This window comes from Micromys minutus (genome assembly GCF_963924665.1).
Source record: "Micromys minutus genome assembly, chromosome: 17".
Taxonomy (NCBI): domain Eukaryota; kingdom Metazoa; phylum Chordata; class Mammalia; order Rodentia; family Muridae; genus Micromys; species Micromys minutus.
Window position 1 is genome coordinate 27511663 of NC_137952.1, and position 22725 is coordinate 27534387.

The 22725-nt window shown below is 41.4% G+C and overlaps 2 protein-coding genes across 4 annotated transcripts in view; both read left to right on the plus strand.

Moving 5' to 3' along the window:
• The window catches only part of MGA (MAX dimerization protein MGA), a gene marked incomplete at its 5' end in the record, with an annotated part of 57766 nt that extends 49006 nt beyond the window's left edge, over positions 1–8760 (plus strand). For all 3 annotated transcript variants that reach the window (XM_080931450.1, XM_080931448.1, XM_080931447.1), the window contains 5 exons: positions 108–314; positions 2192–2303; positions 2566–2796; positions 3678–3854; positions 4785–8760. In XM_080931450.1, coding sequence (XP_080787576.1) covers positions 108–314; positions 2192–2303; positions 2566–2796; positions 3678–3854; positions 4785–6058 — 2001 coding nt within the window. In that variant the 3' untranslated portion in view covers positions 6059–8760. The remainder of the gene's footprint in view (positions 1–107; positions 315–2191; positions 2304–2565; positions 2797–3677; positions 3855–4784) is intronic.
• Positions 8761–13665: 4905 nt separating this feature from the next.
• Positions 13666–22725, plus strand: part of MAPKBP1 (mitogen-activated protein kinase binding protein 1) — a 51738-nt gene continuing 42678 nt past the window's right edge. Inside the window, exon 1 of the mRNA XM_080931380.1 lies at positions 13666–13797. Coding sequence (XP_080787506.1) covers positions 13681–13797 — 117 coding nt within the window. The 5' untranslated portion in view covers positions 13666–13680. The remainder of the gene's footprint in view (positions 13798–22725) is intronic.

Below are 22725 nucleotides of genomic sequence, written 5' to 3' on the forward strand. Positions count from 1 at the left end.
ATGAGCAATTCAGAAGCCATTATAAAAGTCCAGACAAAGTGTATCTTATTTAGAACAGTGCCATTTGGGATGGAGGAAGGTTCTGAGGAAACACTCTTTTTGGATAGGTTTCATTGATTTCTTCAAAATTGAAAGATGATTGCTGGAGTGATAAACCACACAAAGAAACAGAAGCTTTTGCTTATTACCGGCGGACACACACCGCCAATGAGCGGCGGCGGCGTGGTGAAATGAGGGAACTCTTTGAAAAATTGAAGATTACATTAGGATTACTTCATTCTTCAAAAGTTTCCAAAAGTCTTATTCTTAATCGGGTAAGTATTGTGGAAATCCCATACACAAACGTAAGTTTAATTAAGAGAAACTTACAGATACTAGAGAAAGGAAATTCATTGTCATATGAGGGAAATGAAAACAGGGTTTACTTGTATTAACAGTTAAGGGAAACTAGTGGTTGGTTATGGCAGCTTATATCTAGTATGCCAGCACTTGAGAGGCTGAACAGGAAGATTGCTATGAGTTCAAGGTCAGCATGAGCTATAGAATGATGCTGTCTCACAAACAGGACTAGTAAGTAAGCAATACATACCGCAGGGGGAAAATCAAAATAATTTTACATTGAATGTTAAGTATGTGTCTGTGTAGGGGTGGGGAGGTAAGGGTGTGTGCAAGCAAGTACATGACCCTAGGGGTACATGTTCCAGTGAGTGTATACAGAAACCAGAGCAGTACGTTGGACATTTTCTTTATTACTTTGAACAGGGTCTCTCATAGAACTGGCAGCTTGACCTTTTTGGCTAGGCTAGGTGGCCATTAAGCTCTTGGGATCTCTCTGTCTTATTACAATGCTAGGGTTATAGGTTTGTGCAACCATGCTTAGCTTTTTACATGAGTACTGGGGATTGAAACTGAGGTTCTCATGCTTGTAGGGTAAGTAGGTTACTCGGTGAGCAATCTCCCTATCCCCAAACATTTAAATTCTTAAATTAGAAGCTGAGGGCCGGGAGGATAGCTCAGTTGACAAAGGGCTTATCTTGCAAGCATGAAGACTTGAATTTCATAACTCCAGAATCTACATTAAAAAAAAAATGCTGGGTGGGGCTCAGAGGTTATAAGCACTTGGTGTTCTACTAGAGGATCCAATTCCATTCCTAGTATGCTTGTAGGGTCTCTCACAATCCCCTGTAACTCCAAGGAGGCCAACACCCTCTTCTGTCTTCTGACAGCACAACCATATACATGATAGATACACACATAGACACATACAGAAGAACTAGAGAGCGGAGAGGGGTGGCACATGCTCTTATTCCAGATTTGGCTGGGTAGATTCTAGGGCCTTACTGACCAGCCATCTTAACCTGATTGCTGAGCTCCAGGGCAGTGAGAGATGATGTTAAGAAAAGATAGATAGTGCTGAGGAATGATAAAAGTCAGAAACTTAGACTAAGTCTATGTACTAGTCTCTATATTATTCCTCAAAGTATTTTGTACAGTTTATCATAGTGTAAATGCACAGTGTAAAAATAATTTAGCACACACATTTCTTCCATTAGAGATGGAATATAGTTCCATGCATGTGAGGCAAGCACTTTACCACCAAATAACTATATCCATAATCCTTAACACTTCTTAATACTTCTTAATACAGACATTTAAAAACAAAATGAACTACTCAACTTAGTAGTTTTAACTCTGCACATAGGCCATCAAAAGTAACATCATTTCATTACTTTTAAGTAGAAGTTGGGGAAGTATATATCTAGCCTTCATATTTCTCTATTGAAATGAAACAGATTTTGTAAACATTTTAAAATTTGATTAAAATCTAAGCAGAACATGGGAATTTTATATTGTTCCTTGTAGTAGTAAAAAGCTGGTTTGCCACTCCGTGATGATCTTTGTAAATAATCATTCTCTACATTCCCTAAAAATACAATCTAGAAAACAATTTAAAAAATACTGTAGGGTTGGGGTTGCAGCTCAGAGATACTTTGCCTAGCATGCACAAGCCCCTGAGGCTCTATTCTCAGCACCAGAATCCGTAGCTCAATGTATTATTCTATTTCTGAAACATGACTAGTTGTTTTATACTGTTCTCTAAAATGCTACCTTAAAATACTTTCATTAAAAACATTGTGTAGGCACCGTTTTTTGGAGTACAGGTCCATTGACATTACTGTTTGTATTCTAGGCATTCAGTGAAATTCAAGGACTAACAGACCAGGCAGATAAATTGATAGGGCAGAAAAATCTCCTGAGTCGAAAACGAAGTATTTTAATTCGGAAGGTATCATCTCTTTCAGGTAAGCTGTGTAAGCGTCTCTGGGAAAGAAAGAGCACAGTGACAGTATTAGCAAGGACTCCGAGCCTTTCAGAGTCTGTTGAGGTTAAGGCTTACAGCAGAGTTAACCTTGACTGAGCGTATTATATTTTCTGAATTTTAATTGCTCTTGCCTTTTGGAGTTTTGGGGCATATAGTAAAATCAACGATTTCATCTAACTATATTTGTCATTGTTTTGTGGTATCATGCAGAGTTTGATGCTTTACTCCCTATTTACCTGCAGGGAAAACAGAAGAAGTGGTTCTGAAGAAGCTAGAGTATATTTATGCAAAACAACAAGCACTAGAGGCACAAAAAAGAAAAAAGAAGATGGGGTCAGATGAGTTTGGTGTGTCTCCCGGAATTAGCACACAGCTGGAGGGCTCTTCATCATCTGCAGATCTTGGACAGATGTTCGTGAATAACAGAAGGGGGAAACCTTTGATTCTATCCAGAAGAAAAGACCAGGCTACAGGTATGAGGGACATTTTTTGCTTTTCTTAAGTAAACATCAATTTATTTTAGAGGGCGGAAATCTTCTTTCAGCTGTAGTTCTGATTTAATGAATTACATGTGTTTTTTAAGAAAAATAACTTTAGTAACTTTCAACTTTTGGTTTTACACAATAACTAGCTTAGTATTCTATGAACTTTAAAGAGTTTTTTTTTTTTAAGATTTATTTGTTATGTATGTATATAAGTACACTGTCGCTGTCTTCAGACACACCAGAAGAGGGCATCAGACCTCATGACAGATGGTTGTGAGCCACCATGTGGTTGCTAGGATTTGAACTCAGGACCTTTGGTAGAGCAGTCAGTGCTCTTAACCACTGAGTCATCTCCTTATTGCTAAGGCTCAGAATTGAGGTCAGTCTAGGTAACACAGTGAGACTATTATTTCTATTAAAAAGGAATAGTTTAATTTCTTTGAACTAGTCCATTTTTCATTGTCTTAATTGAGGAACAAAGCAAACTGGTTTAAGTTGTTTTTTTATCTTGTTTTTAGAAGTAGCTACACTGATTTAATGTTACTTGGTTGGCTCATGTCTTAGAGAAGGGTGTGTTCTTTTTTATTCTTCCGAAAACTCAGTGTATGGACCAGAAAAATCTGACTTATATCAATATGGATGGATTCTAAAACAAGAATTAGTTTTAAAATTACAGAATAAAATAAATGACCTGAATTCACAAATGGAAAGAAACTATGGCCTAGAAACTTGAAGGACTTGTTAGGAGTGTATAGGAATAGACTTGTATATGCCCTCATGTAAACTTATACTTTTCAAGTCAGCCTCTCTCTGGAGCACATTAACATTAATTGGACATTTGTTTTACTAATTTTTCATTTTCTTTGCAGAAAATGCTTCACCTTCTGACACTCCACACTCCTCTGCCAACCTGGTGATGACTCCACAAGGGCAGTTGCTTACCCTAAAAGGCCCCCTGTTCTCAGGACCAGTGGTAGCAGTTTCTCCTGCTCTCTTAGAAGCTGGCGTGAAGCCTCAAGTTGCCAGCAGTACTGTGGCTCAGTCAGGTCTGTGGTAGTATCTGTAGTTCGTAACCATATACTATGTTTAGTAGAGAACGGTCCAGAGATATAGGAAGTCTTTAAATCTGTTCTGTAGTTACCCAGAGCTGTTCGTTTGGCATTTGCCTTGTTAAGAAATGGTCCTTCTAGCTTGGTTTGATTGATGGTTTACCTGGGATTGGAAACTGTTTTGTGAACTCTAGTGAAATTTCTAAACAAGGGAAGAATTAAATTGGTGTCCAAGTGAAATGATATTGTAGAAGGGTCGATATTTTAGTTCTTGGTGTTGATCTTTGTTTTAGGTTATACTTAGAATGGGGTTACTCCCATGTTACCAGTCCAGTGCATTTGTTTTGAGAACCATTCCTTTTTTGCTAAAGTATTATTTTGCTGGTTTGGGTTCTAGGCATCTAAATTTCTGTTAAGGTAGAGGGGTATCCCCCCCCCTCCGCCTTGTAACTAGCAGTTAATTGGGTGAACAAAATCAAGATGTGTTTCTGCCCCGGGACAAGAATTAGTTTAGCAAGCTGGATTTTTGATGGTGGTCTGTGCCTATAATCCTAGCACTTAGAAGACACAAGACAAAATTTTTGTGAGTTGGAGGCTAGTCCTGGTCTTCTTGGGAAGTTCCTGATACTGTCCAAACCTAGGGCTGGGAATATACTAGTATAGTCAAGTTCCTGGTACAGTCTCCTCCACTGCTCTCCCAGTCCAGAAAAAGAAAAGTTATTTTGTGGAGATTTTCTAAAAAATAATTAAGTGGGACTATTGCTAATAATGAAATATCTAAGTGTCTTGATGAGAATTTACTTGACTATTGCTATTTCAGCCGTTATTCTGACAAAAGTGAACTAAGAGAGGAAGAATGACTAGAGAAAAGATAAAGACTTTTATTACTGTAAATCCAGTGAATTCTCTTTAATTTTTGATTTTCAGAGAGCGATGACTTATTTATGATGCCACGAATTGTTAATGTGACATCATTGGCTGCAGAGGAAGATTTGGGAGGAATGAGTGGCAACAAATACCTTCATGAAACTTCTGATGGCAAGCCACTTGACCACCTGAGAGACGTTGTTGGGAATGAAGCTAGCTCCACAAAAGATACAGAGAGAATCTCTTCCAGAGGAAACCATAAAGACAGCAGAATGGCACTGGGTCCAACAAAAGTGTTTTTGGCAAATAAAGATTCGGGATTTCCACATGTAGCTGATGTTTCCACTATGCAGGCAGCACAGGAGTTTATACCTAAAAAAATGTCTGGTGATCTGAGAGGGCATCAACATAAGTGGAAGGAGTGTGAGTTGAGAGGAGAGAGACTAAAGTCAAAGGAATCTCAGTTTCACAAATTAAAGATGAAGGATCTCAAGGACTCAAGCATAGAGATGGAACTGAGGAAAGTCGCATCAGCTATTGAGGAAGCAGCCCTCGATCCCAGTGAGCTGTTGACTAATATGGAAGATGAGGACGATACTGATGAGACCCTGACTTCACTGCTCAATGAAATTGCTTTTCTTAATCAACAATTAAATGATGACTCTGGCCTGGCTGAACTCTCTGGTTCTATGGATACAGAATTCCCAGGGGATGCTCAACGAGCTTTTATCAGTAAACTTGCTCCTGGCAACAGATCAGCTTTCCAAGTTGGACACTTAGGAACAGGTGTAAAAGAGTTGCCTGATGCTCAAGAGGAGAGTGAATCCATTAGCCCCCTTCTCTTGCACTTGGAAGATGATGACTTTTCTGAGAATGAAAAACAGCTTGGGGACACAGCCTCTGAACCAGATGTCCTTAAGATTGTTATTGACTCTGAGATAAAGGATTCTCTTGTTTCCCATAGGAAATCTAGTGAGAGAGGGCAGAGTACTTCTGGTCTCTCTGCAGAGCCTGAAAGTGTATCTTCACCTCCCATCCTACACATGAAGACTGGCCCGGAGAGCAGCAGCACAGATACATTGTGGAGGCCTATGCCAAAGTTGGCCCCTTTAGGTTTAAAAATAGCTAATCCCCCCAGTGATGCTGATGGTCAGAGTCTCAAGGTGATGCCTGCCTTGGCACCTATAGCTGCCAAAGTTGGGTCAGTTGGACACAAAATGAACTTAACAGGAAATGACCAGGAAGGCCGGGGGAGCAAGGTGATGCCTACATTGGCACCTGTTGGACCTAAATTGGGCAACTCTGGGGTTCCATCAAGCTCATCAGGGAAATGAACTTACTCATCCTCCTGCAAAAGCCAGGTTATGAGGGAAAATTGAATTTCACCTCCTTTCTCTGTAGGCATCTGTTTGTTTGTATTATGGAACTATTATCCTTGACTTAATTTATGTGTGGCTATTAATGGAGAAAGGGGGATGGATGTAGGGTGCTGGTCCTGGTGTTTGAAATTCTGATCATGTAAAAATGTGTTACCTCACTTGTGGTGCTGGGTCCCCTCATCTTCTCTAAGAAGGTGCGATTCCCTCCTGCCCAAGGAATTCATAACAAGATTCTGGCTCCATCAACTACCTTATTTTTTCCCCTGAGAAAATGCTTGAGACTTGGAATTATTATGGACTAAACTATAGGTAATAGTTTTTGGCTCTAAAATCTCAGAATTGTGATACAGTTGTGTGAAGGGAACTAGAAAGAAATTTTAGTTACTATTTCAATAGTAGGGCATGATAGGGCCAGGCATGGTAGTACACACTTGTAATTCCAGCACTTAGAAGACTAAAGCAGAAGGATTGCAAGTTTGTGTCTACCCTGGACTATAACAGAACACACACACACAAACACAAAATTGGAGGGTGTGTGGGGGGGGTGTTATGGAAGACAGGATGAATACTATGGAATACCAAAGTGAAGGGATTTGTCATTCAGCAGACTGTTGTTTCATATCCAGAATAGCTGTTCCCTTACCCTTTCAGTCATAATTAAAAACTTAAGCTTTCTGGTAAAGTAGGAACATACTTTTTACTTTTACTATTAACAGACTTATTTTCAGAGATACTTCTCCCTTATTTCTTTTGGGGTATTATAAAGATTCTTTCAGAATGCCAGGGATTTCTATTCATTTTTTGTTTTTTGGAGGAAGACATAGAGGCAGTCCTTTCCCAAATCATGTAACTCAAGAAACAGCTAAGATGAAAAGCAGTTTCTCCCCTGACCAGAGACTGTAGCCAAAATAAAAATTTGTGGGGCTGGATATTTCTCAAATGAAACCAGCCTCTAGGTGCTTGAAGGTTTTGTTCACTGTCACCTGCACAGGATGTAAAGAAAAGGCGAGTCAGAGTGAGCAATCTTTACCAGGGAAGTCAGGCAGTATTTGAGTCACAAAATATATTTTTATCTGCTACCATGGCATCAGTGATCTGTAGAGCTTTTTCACTCATTAACTGTCAGGGTATGAAGGACTGACAGCCTGTAAAGATGAAGATATTTATATTTTTATATAGTTGTTTTCATAGATTTCTCAAAGGATGAAGTTTTCGATCTAGAAGAGATTTGTATTGAGTATAGAAATGTTTCCTATCTAGTTTGTAAATAATCATGGTGCATTTGAGGGGTCTCTTGGAAACTCCTGGGGCAAGAATCACTGTTCTGAAAATGTATAGACTGAGATTTAGCTGCTGCATTTTGCCTTTCTTAAATAATTATATTTTGGAATGTAACCCGTTCTGTCTTCAGTGACAGGATTTACTTGTGTTGTAAAACACTTTAACACAAGTGCTTCCGGTGCCTGGGCTGTGCCTGGGTGATTGTATTCCTTTTACACTACTGCATCTTTATCCTAATTCCCACTCTGTATTTTCAGACCTAGGTTGTGAGACCAACTTTGGAATGAGTCTAGCCAGTGAATTACTTCCATGTTTGATTCCCTTTTTAGATTAACTCTGATAATCATCAGATTGAAATGATGAAAAACTTACGCTGCAAAATGCAGTGGTAGTAACTCTTTTATTAGTTTTGTGCTGCTTGCTCTAGACAGGTCATCAGCACTTAACCTTTCGTGTTTACTCCTGAAGCCTGATATATTAAAGACAGTATTCCTCAGCTTCTCCTTTGTCCTCTGTCCTCTACCCAACTGACTTTATCCAATGCCTTAGCCAAGGAATGCAGCACCTGTCGCCCTTGCTAACAGCTGTCCTCAGAGACGCTAGTTCTTTAGCCCAGGTATGGCAGTTTCCAGTGGTTTTGTTGCCTGTTTCTTTCCCGTGTTTCCTTCTGGCTTCCCAGAACTCTTGGGTTTTGAGAGTCAGACAAGAAACAAGACAAGGGAGTGAATAATCCTCAGGAAAAGAAGGACTGTTGTAGCTTCTGAATACCTTTTTCTCTTTTCTTTCCTTTTCTTTCTTTCTCTCTTTTTAATTTGAAAAAGCATAGACAAAACAGGTCAGGGTTTATTCTTGATTGGAAGATACTTGGCTGTGTTTATGAAAGATGTGCAAAGAGATGAGGTTTGGTTCTAGGTGTTCAGGGAAAGCTGCAGATGTCATTACAAACCCCCAAGATACATTGTTCTTAAGACAAATTTAGGAGCTATCAGGGCTAATTTGAGAAGGGTTTAGTCTTTAGAACAATCTTATAGTCTTAACAAAAATTCAAAATCTCCCAAACTTCTACCCTTTAACCTTAGGAGAAACTGATCTATTAAAATTACATGTATGATTATGAAAAGTGAAGTTAATTGAGAACATTGGAAGAACCTGGAAAAAAGCTCTCACCCTAAGAAGCATGATCTCAGTAGACCAATAACTCGCCTTTTTATACACCTGTAAATAAATGGAATGTTTTTAAGAATATAATTATGTCAGATTTAGCATTTTCTTTTATATATTAAATATATATCTTTCATTTCTGCTTTTGAAAGTGATTATTTTTTTAGAAATAACAGAAGTTTGGCAGTTGAAAGGCAAGACATGTGAACCTGAAATAAACCAGTTATACTAATTAAAGCAGAACTTGGTGTTTGGGAGGTTTGTGCCTGGTTGGAGAATTCTTTATGCCCTCAGACATACCTGAGAGAGGATTCCATTGAAGTGATCTTTTCAGAAGCTTCTTGATTTGAAAGCTTTTGATCTGTCATTTGGGAAGACCTTTGGTATTCTAGTCCTTGTAGCATGTCTTATTTGGGACTTCAATATTATGTACAATTTAGTGGCAAATATTTGCTGTTTTATAGTGAGAAGAGTTTCATAGTACCACTGTGTGCACTGTCTATCTGTTGCCTTTGGGAACAACAGGACAGAAACACAATCCTTAGTATCTAGAAACAGTAGATGTTCTTTTAAAATTTGTGTATGTATATTGGGTATGTGTGCCATGTTGTGAGTGTGGAGCTCAAAGGACAACTTTGGAGTTAACTTCTCCTACCAGGGATCCAACTCACATTGTCAAGCATTCACAGCAAACACTTTATAACTCACTGACCATTTTGACAGCGTAATAGGTGTTCTTAAGATGTTAAGGGGTTTCATACTTAACAAAGTGTTCTTATGAGAGTCTTTTAAACATTGAACTGTTCCTGACTTATTTAAGGTAATTGACAGATCAAGTTTAGTTAGTTGTATAAACTTCATAAAGTGTTTACTTTGTATACTTTTATGATAAAAAGTTTTTGTTCCCCCAGAATTGTGGATGAAATTGATAATAGGCCCTTTTTACAGCTTCAAAAATGTTTTGAACAGAGAAGTCAGTAGACATCTATACATCTGTCTGCTTGTTTGTTTTTTTGTTTTTTGTTTTTTTCTCACCAAGATCCACCTCTCTCTGCCTGGTGGGATTGAAGGTATATATTTGTTCCATCAAGCACATATATATTTTATAAAATCGCATACATTTTCCCTGATCCTATCAGGTATTTATATTATAATTGTGTGATCAGTGTATCTTGAAGACAAGTCTGCAAAATAGCATACCACTTGTCTTCTAGAATTAAGCTATGGACAGTGTAGGCAGCTCATTTTCAGGAACTTAAGGTTTATATCCTTGTTTCATGGAGAATCACTGGTACTTAAAGAATCAGAATAAACTAGTTGCACAGAATTGCTGGTTTTGGAGAAAGTGCTTTAAGGGTCCTTTAATAACTTACGTTGTATTATTGCTAATTAAAAGTCTTTCCCTGCCATGTATAACTGCAGTTGAATTCTTAGAACCTATGTAAAAGTGCCAGGTGTGTAATCTCAGCCCTGGTGTTCTCTGGCCAGCCAGTCTAGCCTAATGGGTGAGCAACTTGGTTACATTTATTAGGATTCACTAAAAGTAGTCCTCTAGTCTCCACACCCACATACAAGTTCAGATGGACCTGCATGTACACACAAGTTAACACTGATCAATGACTTTAGTACCTAGAAAATTAAGAACTAGGGTTAGTAAGATGACTTGTCAACCCTGATGGCCTAAGTTCAGTCCCCAGAAACCGTATGATATAGAAGAAAAGAACTGCCTTGTGCCATGGTAGTACAACCCCTACTCAAAATACACACAATCTGCTCTACATAGCTAAGGCTAACGAGAACTACATAGTTAGACCCTGTCTGGGGGACTGTGGGGGGAGGGACTTGGCATGCCTTTAATTCCTGCAGTTGGGGAGAATAAAGGTAGGTAAGTTCAGGGGTGGCCTGGTCTACATAGTTTCAGGCTAGCCAGAGCTACATAGTGAAGCTAATATAAGTAGAATTATTGTCTATTGATGAAGAAAGTGAGCTAAAATGAATATTGGAAATAAAAATTTGATATGTATGATTTTTTAAACTAATTTTAGCATATTTAAATTGTTTTAAAGAAACTGTTTAATGACAGTGATGAAGATAGGGGTTAGGCTAAACCAAACAAGATGGAAATTTCGAGACAAATCCTAAACTATTCTATCACAGTGAACTCCAAACCGATTCTGCTTTCCCCCCCCCCCCCCCCACACACACAAAACGGAAAAACAGCCTTGGAAGCATTGACTTGAAATGTTTGTTAACAACTGCACTCATTGGTCTCAGCTATCCCACAGGGCCTTGCATGTAAAGGTGCTCACTAAATATTTGGATTGAGGAGCACAACTGTTTATTGTAGCATGTTAGCATCCCAGGATCTCTGTACCTTTTTTTACCTGGGAAGAATTTTAGAATCTGATAAGCACCATGCATACTTGCTTTGGGCATAACACAATCAGAATGCTTCCAGAAAGGTCAAATGAATTTTGGAGAGCAGGATGACATGTTTGAGAGTTAAAAGATGGCTTCTCTTCACATTGCACTTGGACATGTTTTTAAGGAATCCAGGAAGAATAAGAACACTTTCAGTCTATTCCCATACTATCATCTCAGAGGCAGCATGTCACTTAGACTAGGGTTTGCTTGGATTGGGAAGAAGTTTTTAAAGTAATCTTTGGCCTTAGCCTGAAAAACACCCAATTTCAAAGAGTTGTGTTTTCTCAACTTAGATGAGTCTTGTCTTTAGATAATGGAAAGCAAGTGCTTAGAGCTGCCTGTGCAGTTCAGACCAGATGAAGGTATTTGGGGGAATGGAGATGCCTTTAAGGAGCTAAATCAGAGTAGCTTTGGGTGAAATAGGACAGACACTTTGCAAGCCATTTACTAGTATTGAGTGAGAAGTGTGAAACATTGCCTCAAGAAAATATGATAAACCCCATCAAAGACCAGGATCTGTAGTACACAAATTAAAACACCAGGTGGTGGCATTTGTTAGCAATGTACTGAAGCTTTTATTAATAGGTCAAATTGCAAATTATTAATAGTGTTGAGTTAAAGAATTACCTGTTTCTGTAGTAGTTAGAGCTGATCATTCCTGTCTTCAGGTCTAGGCGATAAAATTGGAAATCCCGTTTTTGTTTCCTAAAATCTATTGTGTGGCTGAAAGGGCTTTAGGCCTCCAGTTGCTATTGCCAGGTGGTAGCAACCCTAGTTCCCATGTCAACGTGTGAGGTTTATACATTTGTTTTCAGTACTTACACAGGTACCTTCCTGTTTGAACACAGATTGTGCAAGTACCATTAAACCAATTTTTAAGGATCCTTCCCTCTTGCTAATCTACCATTTTCCTCAGCAGTTCCCAAGGTTTGGGATGGGGGACACATACATATCAGTGTACTGTTCGACTTTGGTACAGACCTTTTGGCTTAAGCTAGCCTTCTCAGAAGGCAATTATTTTTATTAAAGAAATTATGTGTATGGGTGTGTGCTTGGTGCTTATGATGGAGGCCAAAAGAGAGAGACAAATCTATGGGCATTGTTATTTGCCACGAGGGTGCTGGTAATTAAACCTGAGTCTTATTCAAAAGAAGCTAACGCTCTTAATTGTCGATCCATCTGTCAAGCGCTCCCGAACCCGCAAGGTCATTCCTTGTAGTATCTAAATGAAAAGTTCTAGCCAATTTACATATCTGTGAAACATGAGTATGTGTTATTTCCCCTATCTCCATGAACTAGAAGAAAAAAAGCCAGAAGAGATAGCAGTAAGATTTACTATCGGTGTCAGCCTAGGGGTGTTTGCAAGTTTTGACAAGACAGCAAAGACCTGGAGTAGCAAAATACCGTTAATGCTGTTTTTAAAGTGCTGTAGGGACGTTGGCAGTTAAGGAAATGATGGATTATATTATAAGTGCATTCAATTGCTTTCTCTGTTCACAGTTTACCTAAGGCTCTATTTGGGGGCTTGAGTCTTCCACCATTAACAGACTGTTAAGTTAAAAAGTGTGTGAATTGAGTTACTACGCGTGAGTCATTGTGTTAGGCTGGACCGTAATGAGAGATTATTCCAACCGCGTTAAATCTCTGCACTAGGAGTGGAAAAGTAGTTCTTTTGGCAGCATCCCAAACCTTTTTTTTTTTTTTTTTTAATGAGTTAGGAATTAAATTTCAGCCGTAATCTCTTAGGCCTACCAAATATCAACCTTAGGCCTGGGGGCGTGGTTATCAAAGTTCTTTAGAGGACCATGCCTGATAATACCGTAAAAGGCCCGGTTCTCTCAATTCTAAAGCAATGTTACGTTGACCTTCCTTTAAGAGCGGTACCCACAATTATACTGTGCAGAATCCGGAGACCTCTGCGTTCAGGGTTCATTCCTTGGTTCCGCCCTCACAGGCATCGCTCGTCCAATCGGAAACCGATCTGCCACAGACCGCACCCCTTTCACTAGGCCCCACCTTCCCCGCGCACAGCTCCTCCCAGGCCCTAGTTCGCGTTTTGAGCCGCTGGTGCCACCATAGCCTCTGCTGCGGCTGAGGCGGCGGAGCTGAAGCCGTACATCGCGATGCCCGAGGGCGCTGTGAGCTGGGCCCCGAGCGAACGAGGGCGCTGACGAGTAGTAGGGGTTTCTGGAGTGGGCGGTGGGTTTGGGGGGGCTGAAACTGAGCTCCCAAGACTGGGGTGTGCGGGAGGGAGGCTCTCGAATTGGATAGGGCCAGAGCGAGCCCGGCGGCCAGCGCGGTACTTCGGTCCCTTGCCCGGTGGCTTCGGAGGCCTCCTTCCTTGGACACCGCAGTTACCATGGGAACACTTGGCTTGTAACCGGCGCCAGACTGGTCACCACCAGCCCCTCCCATTCTGTTAAACGCCTCTGGCAAGCGTGGGCCTGACATTTCTTCACTCCGGGGGTCGTCCTCACCTTGTAAAAAATCTAGCAGGAAACGGTGGGGATGGGGAGTGGGAAAGCACAGGGCAATGCCCAGAGTAAGAGTTGGTGACCAGCAGAAGACACCTACTGTGATGATAAGGTTGCTTCTGCCATCTCAGGCCAGTGAAAGTACATATCCGAAGGCCGTGTTGAGCGAGAAGGCAGTACCGCAGTTGAGACTAGTCCTAAGGCCAGGCCAGGGACTGTCCATAGGGACCCCTCGTTATGATGGCTGGAGAAGGGTCAACCATTACAAGCCGCATCAAGAACTTGCTGCGGTCTCCATCCATTAAATTACGCAGGAGTAAAGCGGGAAACCGGAGAGAGGACCTCAGCTCCAAGGTGAGTCCTATCAGGAGCCACCACTTACCTACTCTGCCCTCTCTCGTACTTCGTTCCTTTTTTTAACCTTTCTTTATCTTGTGGGTGGGGGGTGGTTTAAAAGATAATATGCGCTTATCTTTCACGACCTGATTTGAAGCTGGAAGAACCACAGCAGGCGTGGGTGGGCATGCAGAGACGCAGCCAGGGCTTGAAGTGCTTAGGAGGAAGGCAACCTGGGTTTTAACAGGACCTCAGTTCAAACTAAGTGTGTGGTTGGGGAAGCAAGTTGACATTTTATGACTCAGTTTCTCTTCTTGGAAGAGAACAATGAGATCACATATTCTGTAAGGGACCTAGCTGTGACTAATGTATTAGTATAACCTTTGGGGTTATAATGTCAGACTGTACTAGCAAAAAGATATATATTAATACACTATCTAAGAGAGCAAAACAATTTTATGACAAGCTTGGTGATGCATGCCTGTAATTCCAGCACTAGGGAGTCAGAAGCAAGTTCGGCCTGGTCTATATAACAATTTCCAGGAGAGCCAGGGCTACGTAGTAAGACCCTATCCTGTCCAATCAAGATTAACCTGTAAAGACCTTTGCCAACAAGCCTGATCTGATTTGGATTCCTTAGACCCAAAAGGAGTAAACCAACTCCTGTAAGTAGTTCTCTGACTTCCATATGTGCTTGTACACATTCAGGGGAAGAAATAAATGTAAAATGGTTTATCTCTTTAAGATACCTAAATTGATTTAACTGGATGCCAGCATCCTTTCATCTTCCATTCTTGCAGGTGTCTGGCTTTCTGTCCCTATGCTTGTTTTTTGTTTGTTTGTTAGTTTTGTTTCAGGGCAGGCTCTTGTTACATAGTCCTGGATGGGTTGAAACTACAGACTCCTGCTGCAGCATCCTGAGTGCTGGGATTTCTGCCAAGCCCAGTTCATGCTTTATTCAGTTTTGAGGATCCCCACAATTTTGGGCATACAAAAGTAGGATACATTTATTTAATCCCTTGAGGGAATCTTGAACATTATTCCCACAGGATCAGATTAGGTTTTGTGTCTTATTAGCAGCTCATAAACATAGTAACTCTGTATAGTGCAGGACTGCCAAGGGCGCAGTCCTTAGAGACAGCAGCATACTGCTGCCTCGCCTGTCACTGTTTCAGAAAGATTTAGAGTATAATCTAGTATAATTTATAAGCATGGCAGAGTTCTGAGAAGAGTTACTGGGGCCTTAGCAAAGCCATAATTGGCTTTGTAAAGTGAACAGCTTTCCTGTATATATTCTAGCAAGGATTCTACTGAATTAAAATTTGCTACATTCTTATAGTGGCAGAAGTAGTGCCCCTTTCAAGGATTCTTATTAATAATTGTTCCTGTTCTCTAGAGGCTGAAGAATGGGTATTCCAGCTTAGAAACTCATAGATACAACTTAAAAAAAAACAAAAACCTTTAATTTATCATTATATTGTGATGGGTGGGTGCAGGTGCACGTGTGCCATGGTGTTATGGAAGTCGATATGGTGAGCACTTCTGCCTGCCAAGCCACCTTGCTGTCCCTAACAATGTAGCTCAAGCTGCCTTACAACATCTGATCCCGTCTCCATAACCTCTGCATATCCTACTGTCGTGTACCACAGCAGACACCTTTGCTGATTCGTTTGGCAGCACTATTAGACCAGTTTTCTCTTATCTTTCGACTCCTTTTCTGACCGGGACTAGTAAACCTAGTAGGGGTACATTATGAGAGTTTAGCCTGTAGTATGAGTACTTACCATGAGTGGTCTAAAGTCTGGAAGATGCCATCACCATGCTTTAGGACTCCCATGTCTGTCATCATTAATATGTTCTTCAAGTTGAGTGCCTATTTGGTGACTAGCCAGTGATGAATAAAACATTAACCTTGCCACCAAGGAGCTTGTAGCTAAGTTAGACATGTAAACAAGTAATTACAACCAGATTTCGTAAGTGCTGTTCTAGAAATATGCACTAAGTTATTAATGGGATTACAGTGGAAAGAAATTAGGAAAGACTTCACAGAAGAAGGGATATTTGAACTGAGTCCCAAGCTAAGAGATTATCACTCTAGGAAAACAGTGAAAGGAAGACATCCTCATTCCAAGTAGGAAGTCGGTGCTGACCATTTATACCTCACAGTGATGGCTTTCTACCTAAGGTTACTCTAAAAGCTTGCTTTGTACCCACATAAGACCTGGCCCATGAGTCCCTAATACGTGGTAAATAAGGTTACTGTGGCACGGAATCATGGATACTTGATTTTGTTTTATTTGTTTTATGAGACATGGTCTTAGTGTAGCCCAGCCTGGCCTGGGACTTCCTATGTTGTCCAGGCTGTCTTCAAATTGCAGATCTCCCTGCCCCAGCCCTCTGAGTACTGGGAAAGTTTTGGACATGGTAGCTGATTTTGAAATAAAACTTGAAGATAAAAAGACATGCCATTTGGGAAGTAAGAAAGGTGGGATCAGAGTGCCAGTATGCAATAACCTGATTTTATTTATTTTTTTTTTTTTTTTGAGACAAGATCTTGCTATGTAGTAGCCCTGGCATGCCTCAAACTTGCTTTGAACCATACCATTCTATATCACAAAATTTTCCGCTTATTTCTAGAGCTCTCTCTGTCGTCCAGAGCCAGAGTGACTTCCCTGATTAGTTCTGCTTCCTTGACACCAGTCTCTAGTTGTCTTTTTATGTGTCTTCATTTTCAGTTTTTAAAGATTTATTTGTGTATCACACACACACACACACACACACACACACACACACATATATACACATATATATGGGTACTTCGTCTGCATGTATATCTGCACACTAAAAGACAGCATCTGAAGATGTGAATTGCCGCGTGGGTACTGGGAACTGAACTAAGAACCTTCGGAAGAGCAGTGAGTGAGTGCTCTTAACCACTGAGACATTTCTCCAGCTGCTGTGTCTTCATGTTCTTTACCCCTTTCACAGCCCACTGTGAGGACTGTGTAAACTAGATAGAAAGAAGTACATGGTTGAGACAGACATTCAGAAGAATAAGAGCTGATCAGGAGTAGTTGTGATCTCTTAAAAAAATCAAAACCAGGATTAATGAAACAGAGAGAGGACTGCTCATTCAGGGCTGTTTATTCAGGAGAGAGCCATTAAAATATGGTTTAAAGCCGAGATGAGAGCCAGTAATAAAAGGTGGGGGTTTAATGACTAAAGGGAGATTAGATAAGCAATGAGATTTTATCAGGCTTTTTTTTTACAGGAAAGGGGGGTTTACTCTCATATGGAGTAAATTGGAGAAGACTGGTTTGATATTTTATGCCAGGTCTGCAGATTCTTGAAGAACTTGAAGCTCTCAGCTGTAAATAACTTTCAAGCCCAATTCCTGTACATTTCTCGTCTCCCCCTCCCCCATCTCAGCTGAGGCTGTGTTTTCCTTAGGAAAGAAATGTGTGTCCTCTTGGTAGCTACTCCTCTTCTCTCCCCTTCTTTTTCTAAAGCTTGTGAAGATTTTTGTATAAATGGAACTTGGGTTGTTCTGTTTTACAAAGGACAGAAATGGACTGAGGCTGAGCAGGCAAGATTGAAGTTAGGGACACAAAGGGACTGTATGCTAAAGGGTCCTTTAAAAACTATCTTTCCTAGTCACTATTCATTGCTGTGGGTTGTATATTGTTCTCTGTGATAACGCCAGGCAGTTTCTTCTAGCCCAGGTCTGTGGTTGCACAGCTATCCTTGTTGTCTCCTGTATGATTATATGGTCTGACTTTGGGCCTTTTAATATATGGTAGCTCTAAGAAGGGTATGTAGGTAGGTTTGATGGAGGAGCAAAGACTAGCATTAATCTGATTTCAGCCTTTGCTTAGTTTTTGAGACCAGGTATTAGTATAGAAAGCCTTTTTTGTTAGAGGGAGCTTGTGCATATTTTCAAAGCATTTGTGAATCATAAGTGCTAGTTTGATGTTGACTGCCTGAGAGAGTGGTTCATAGGGTCTCAGATTATTAACATTTTAAAAATAAGGGATGCAGCTTAGTTGGTAGAGTGCTTGCCTAATATGCATGACACCATGGGTCCTGTCCCCAGCACCATATAAACCAATAAAGTAGCACACATCCAAAGTCCCAGCACATGGAAGGTTGACCCCAGTCTGTATTATATGAGATTCTGTCTCAAAAATACAAAGAAAAGAAACCTTTTCTCAGGATGCATTCTCACTGTGTAGAAGCAGAGCCTCATGAAGTAGAATTTGGTAGCTGGGTGTATATTAAGTTCTGTCAGAAGCCCACTGTCAGTTTTGAACATCTGGCCTAAGTTGGTGTTATATTCAAACCTCATCGGGGTTTGTTGACAGTCCAGCAGTCCAGCCTGGGATGTCTGTTCTTTTCTGTCAGTAGTTTCTCTGCCTTCTAGACTCATAGCGAGTTGCTCTAATAGAATTGCACTACTGTGAGGTCAGAGCTATAGAGTCAGTTGTTGTGTACTAAGACAGTTCTCCAGGAGTTTCCCTTGCCATCAGTAGCAGGAAACTAGATGATACCATCTGATGAGCTCAGGCCAGCTTTATGTCTCACCATTCCAGGAACAACTCACTTTGAAACTCCTAGGAATGAACAGATTTCATTGTTTGAGATATATTCTCTGAACTTGCCATTCGGGATAGATGAACAAGAATAAAGGTCTTTGGCCAGTAGCTTAGCCCCAACCCCGGCCCCCTTAAACTCTGTTCTCTTGCCTCCCCAGAGCTAGGATTGTTGGCATATGCCACCATGCCCGGCTGTGTTAAGGCTTATGGAGTGTCGTGAAGTCCTTAGATCAGGTCCTTATGCTGTGAGCAGTGCTGCCCCCCAGCTTTGATCATCTTCCTCCCGTGGCTCTAGCCTTTAAAGTGATGCCTCTCTTTCCTGAACCCAATAACACCTCTTCGTTTTTGTCTAAAAATATCCTGGCCTTGTCAGGGTCTGTGTTGTCGTCAGAGGCTCTGCCCACCTCCTTGGCCACACTCCTTCCAGAGTCCCTCCCTCACTTTGCTGTTCTGGCCAAGTTATCCTGTTGGATCAACCTTCGGTAATTTTTTCAGTGACAGGATTAAACCCAGAGGCTAGATAAACACTCCACCACAATACTATGTCATATCGCCAAGAACTCCCTCACCTCCATCGAATGCTTGAGTTCCTACCGATTGGAATTCTCTCCCTTCACTTCCATTTGTCACCTGCGTGTTCTCATTTCTTGATGAATGAGGAAACACAGGTATATGTGAGGCTTCTGCCTGATAATCTGCCATGCCCCAACCCCCCTGACTCTCCAGCTGGGCTTGCCCTTCAGAGAGCAGTCCAGGACTGGAAATCTGGAACTGTTTATTCAAACTAAGCTTCTCTGTGAACAGCCACTATCAAGCTGTCCTGAGAGTGTCTGTTGGTTTTACTTCGTGTTCAGACAGCAGTGTTGTTAGAGGGAAGAGCTACAGTGTTTTCAATAGGCTTTGTTATGTTAGATGTCTGTTTGCATTGCTACAAGCTAAGCCCCCTCATTCTCCTCCTCTCCTGAAGAGCAAAGGGTAGCCTCTTCTGCACAGCACTCCTCCAGCTCTCACAGAGTGCAGGCCCAGGCTTTAGTGTTTACTGTTCTACTCTTGTGAGAATTCCCTCCCTAGGGAGACATCAACTGCACCTAGTCCTTCCTCATAAAGTTCCAGTGACAAACCAAAGTCACATTTAACCAGAATCCACCCTGGGGAGCCAGTGAATTTATTGTGTTTGCTACAGAGCATGGGGAGCGGGTGACAAGAGTTTGGGGGGACCCTAGAGTGGCCATACTGAAAAAGCTTCACAGGACAGTGGTGATGGCTTTTCCATAGCTCCTCCCACTTAACCTTCTTCAGCTTGTACACTCTAGCTCCTCTCAAGGCACCCTGATAGCATGGTGCACATGCAGTTAGGCAGAGTCACATAAAAGTGTCTGGGAGGTACAGGGAGCAGCCAAAATCTCAGAGGAGCGTGCCATGACTAGCCCTCATACCCTCCTCTGAGAGGACGCAGCGGACAGTTTGGTGGTGGTCTCTTAAGTCTTGGCTGGTCTGATGAGAATGGCAGCTGTTCTGCTTGGCTTTGCCTTCTTTATTTCTTTGTAAGATAAGAACTCCTTCTGTAGCCCAGGCTAGCCTTGAACTCATGGTAGTTCTCCTCCCTCAGCTCTGACTCTCAATGCTGGCATTAGAGGCTTGTGCCACCCCCACCCTTAACTTCTGTTACCTCCTACTTAACATTTGGAAATGAAGGGGCAGGGATTAAGGAAGAACAGTGAGCATGACAGTCACTTTTATGTACTCTATCTGTCCCAAGGCAATCTCCCATTTTCAAAAGAACATCTAGAATTGTGATAGTCAGTGTATAGGGTACAGGTTGGAGAAAGAATGATTTGTTTATTTTATGTGAATTGGTGTTTTTCCAGCGTAAATATCAGTGTGAGGGTGTTGGAGTCTTAGGAGTTGAAGTTTTAAGTGTTGAGACTTTTCATGTCTTTTCTTACTCTGCTCTTGCAGTGGTGCTTTTGGATCTTCTGTGTCCATTTCTTTTTCTTTTACTTTTTTTTTTTTTTTTTTTGACAAATCTTTGCTAAGTATTGCAGGCTGGGTTCAAACTCACAGCCCTTCTGCTGCTTTAGCCACTGTGCGCTGAGAGTCCGGAGGGTATCTCCACACCAGTTGTGTTGATAGCACCTCTTACCCTGGTTTTGAAGAACACTTAGAAGGGCTCACAGTGCAATCTCCTCTTAGAGTGCTGGGGACTACATTTTACTCCCTCCCACTGCAACAGAAAAAGTGTGTAAGGCTTTTTCTTAGTCTGTAAAACAGGTATCTGTCAGAGACTAAGATTTTAAGCTCACATGTCTCATCCACCCCTGACACTGAAATGAAGCTGAAGATGCTTTCTCCCTTTTCTCCTTCGTTCATAGTTGAAATTTAAATTTACTTGAAAATCTTGGAACACTTAGTGCAGCCATATGGCTGATATCACTCCACATACAAATGCTCTTTTAGAGGCTTCTGAGAAAGGGAGTTTGTTCTTTGAAAATGTTGTTTTTTATTGGTGCTAGGGATGGAACCTAAGGCCTTGGTCTAATAAGTGCTGTTCCTGGGAGCCAACCCTCTCCCTGTTGTTTCGGATGTGAGCTGCTCCTTTTCCTTGATGAGGTACTATCATCTCGCCAGTCTGAGATCTGCCTCACCTCAGTGGTGCTCCCCCATCTCCTGTCTGCTCACATGGCCCCTTAAAGGTGCTGGCATGTAACAGAGAAACAAAATGTCTACCAATATATGAAATACAAGATGCAGAAGAGCTTATGAATCATAATAGTATATCACAAATAATTGTTTCCACGTGTTGGAAACTGATGACAGTTCAGATGCATACCAGGTAGCTGAGCTAGAGTTCAAAGCGTGGCTTCCATAGTTCCAGAGCCCAGAATGTAATCATTATTCTGTATCCCTCCCAAGGAAATCTTCATTTTCAAAAGAACATCTAGAATTGTGATAGCCAGTGTGCAGTGTGCTGGTTGGAGAAGGTAGGGTTTGTTTGTCTTTTAAATGATTTGTTTATTTTATGTGAATTGGTATTTTTCCAGCATAAATATCTGTGTGAGGGTGTTGGATTCCCTGGAGCTGGAGTTACAGACAGTTGTGAGCTGCTATGTGGGTGCTGGGAATTGAACCTGGCTCCTCTGGAAGAGCAGTCAGTCCCTTAACTGCTGAGCCATATCTCCAGCCCATTGGGTGGGGGGCAGGTTGTTTCATTTTATTTTTGTTCTGTTTTGTTTTAGATACACAATTTTATCAGGCTATGGTTTAGATACACATTTTTATCAGGGTATGGTGGAGTGGCACAGATCTGTAATTTCAGCACTGGGAAGTGGAGACAGGAGGCTGGGGAGTTCAAGATGATCCTGTCTTCAAGATCATAGAGAATCCAGCCTGGGCTACATACTACTCAGTCTCAGAAACAAAAACCCAAATGACTGTGACCACACATGCACTCACCCTTTCCATACCTTCCCTAGGAAGGTCAGTGTAAAGAATTTCTCCATGGCTTTGCCTGTCTGGATTCTTACTTTTCTTCTCACCCTGGCACTTTCCTGACTCCTCCCCACGGCTTGCATGGGATATGTTAGGAAGCATTTAACTTGTGGGTCTGTGAGTAATTAAAGGTCAAGCTGTTGCAGCTGTGTGCCTCCAGATGCCTGTGAGCCAGAGCAATTAATGCTGCTTTTAGAATTGGAGGAAGCAGAAACTGACAGATGCCTTGGTTATCTCTGGGGCATCAGGGATGGCCAGGTTTTCATCTGAGGTATTGTTTGGCACACTGAGTCTCTTGTGTTCTTGAAGAGGGCCTGATGTGATACTAGATCTTTCCCTCCAGTTGGGCCCATTTGTTACTTTAGCCTATAACCAACTTTGTTTTATAAATCATGGAGAATGCCGAGTGAAATCTTTATTTGTGAAAACAAAACAAAACTACCCCAAATGCACCATGCCAGCACTGACCTGAAAGGTGACAGGATTGAATGAATTTGAACAACAGAAATGAGGTCACTTGCTCACCTGACTCCCTTTATCTGTATGGCTCAAGGGTTATAAGTTTCCTCTAGCAGATGTCTGCCCTCACCTGACCTCAGGTCTGTATGGTTTTGATTTCTTTTCTCAAGTAGGGAAATGTGACCTGTAAGTGCAAAAACATGGGTCTCAAGGCATGTGCTCCTGGATTGCTTACACCCAGGGCCACACTTTGAGTTAGCAGACTGCTGGGGCAGTGAGTGGGTAGGGAGAGAGAAATATCTCTCTCTGTCTCTGTCTCTCTCTCCCTCTCCCTGTTCCTCCCTCTGTTCCCTCCCCCACCACACACACTCTCTCTCTCTCTCACACACACACACACATACACACA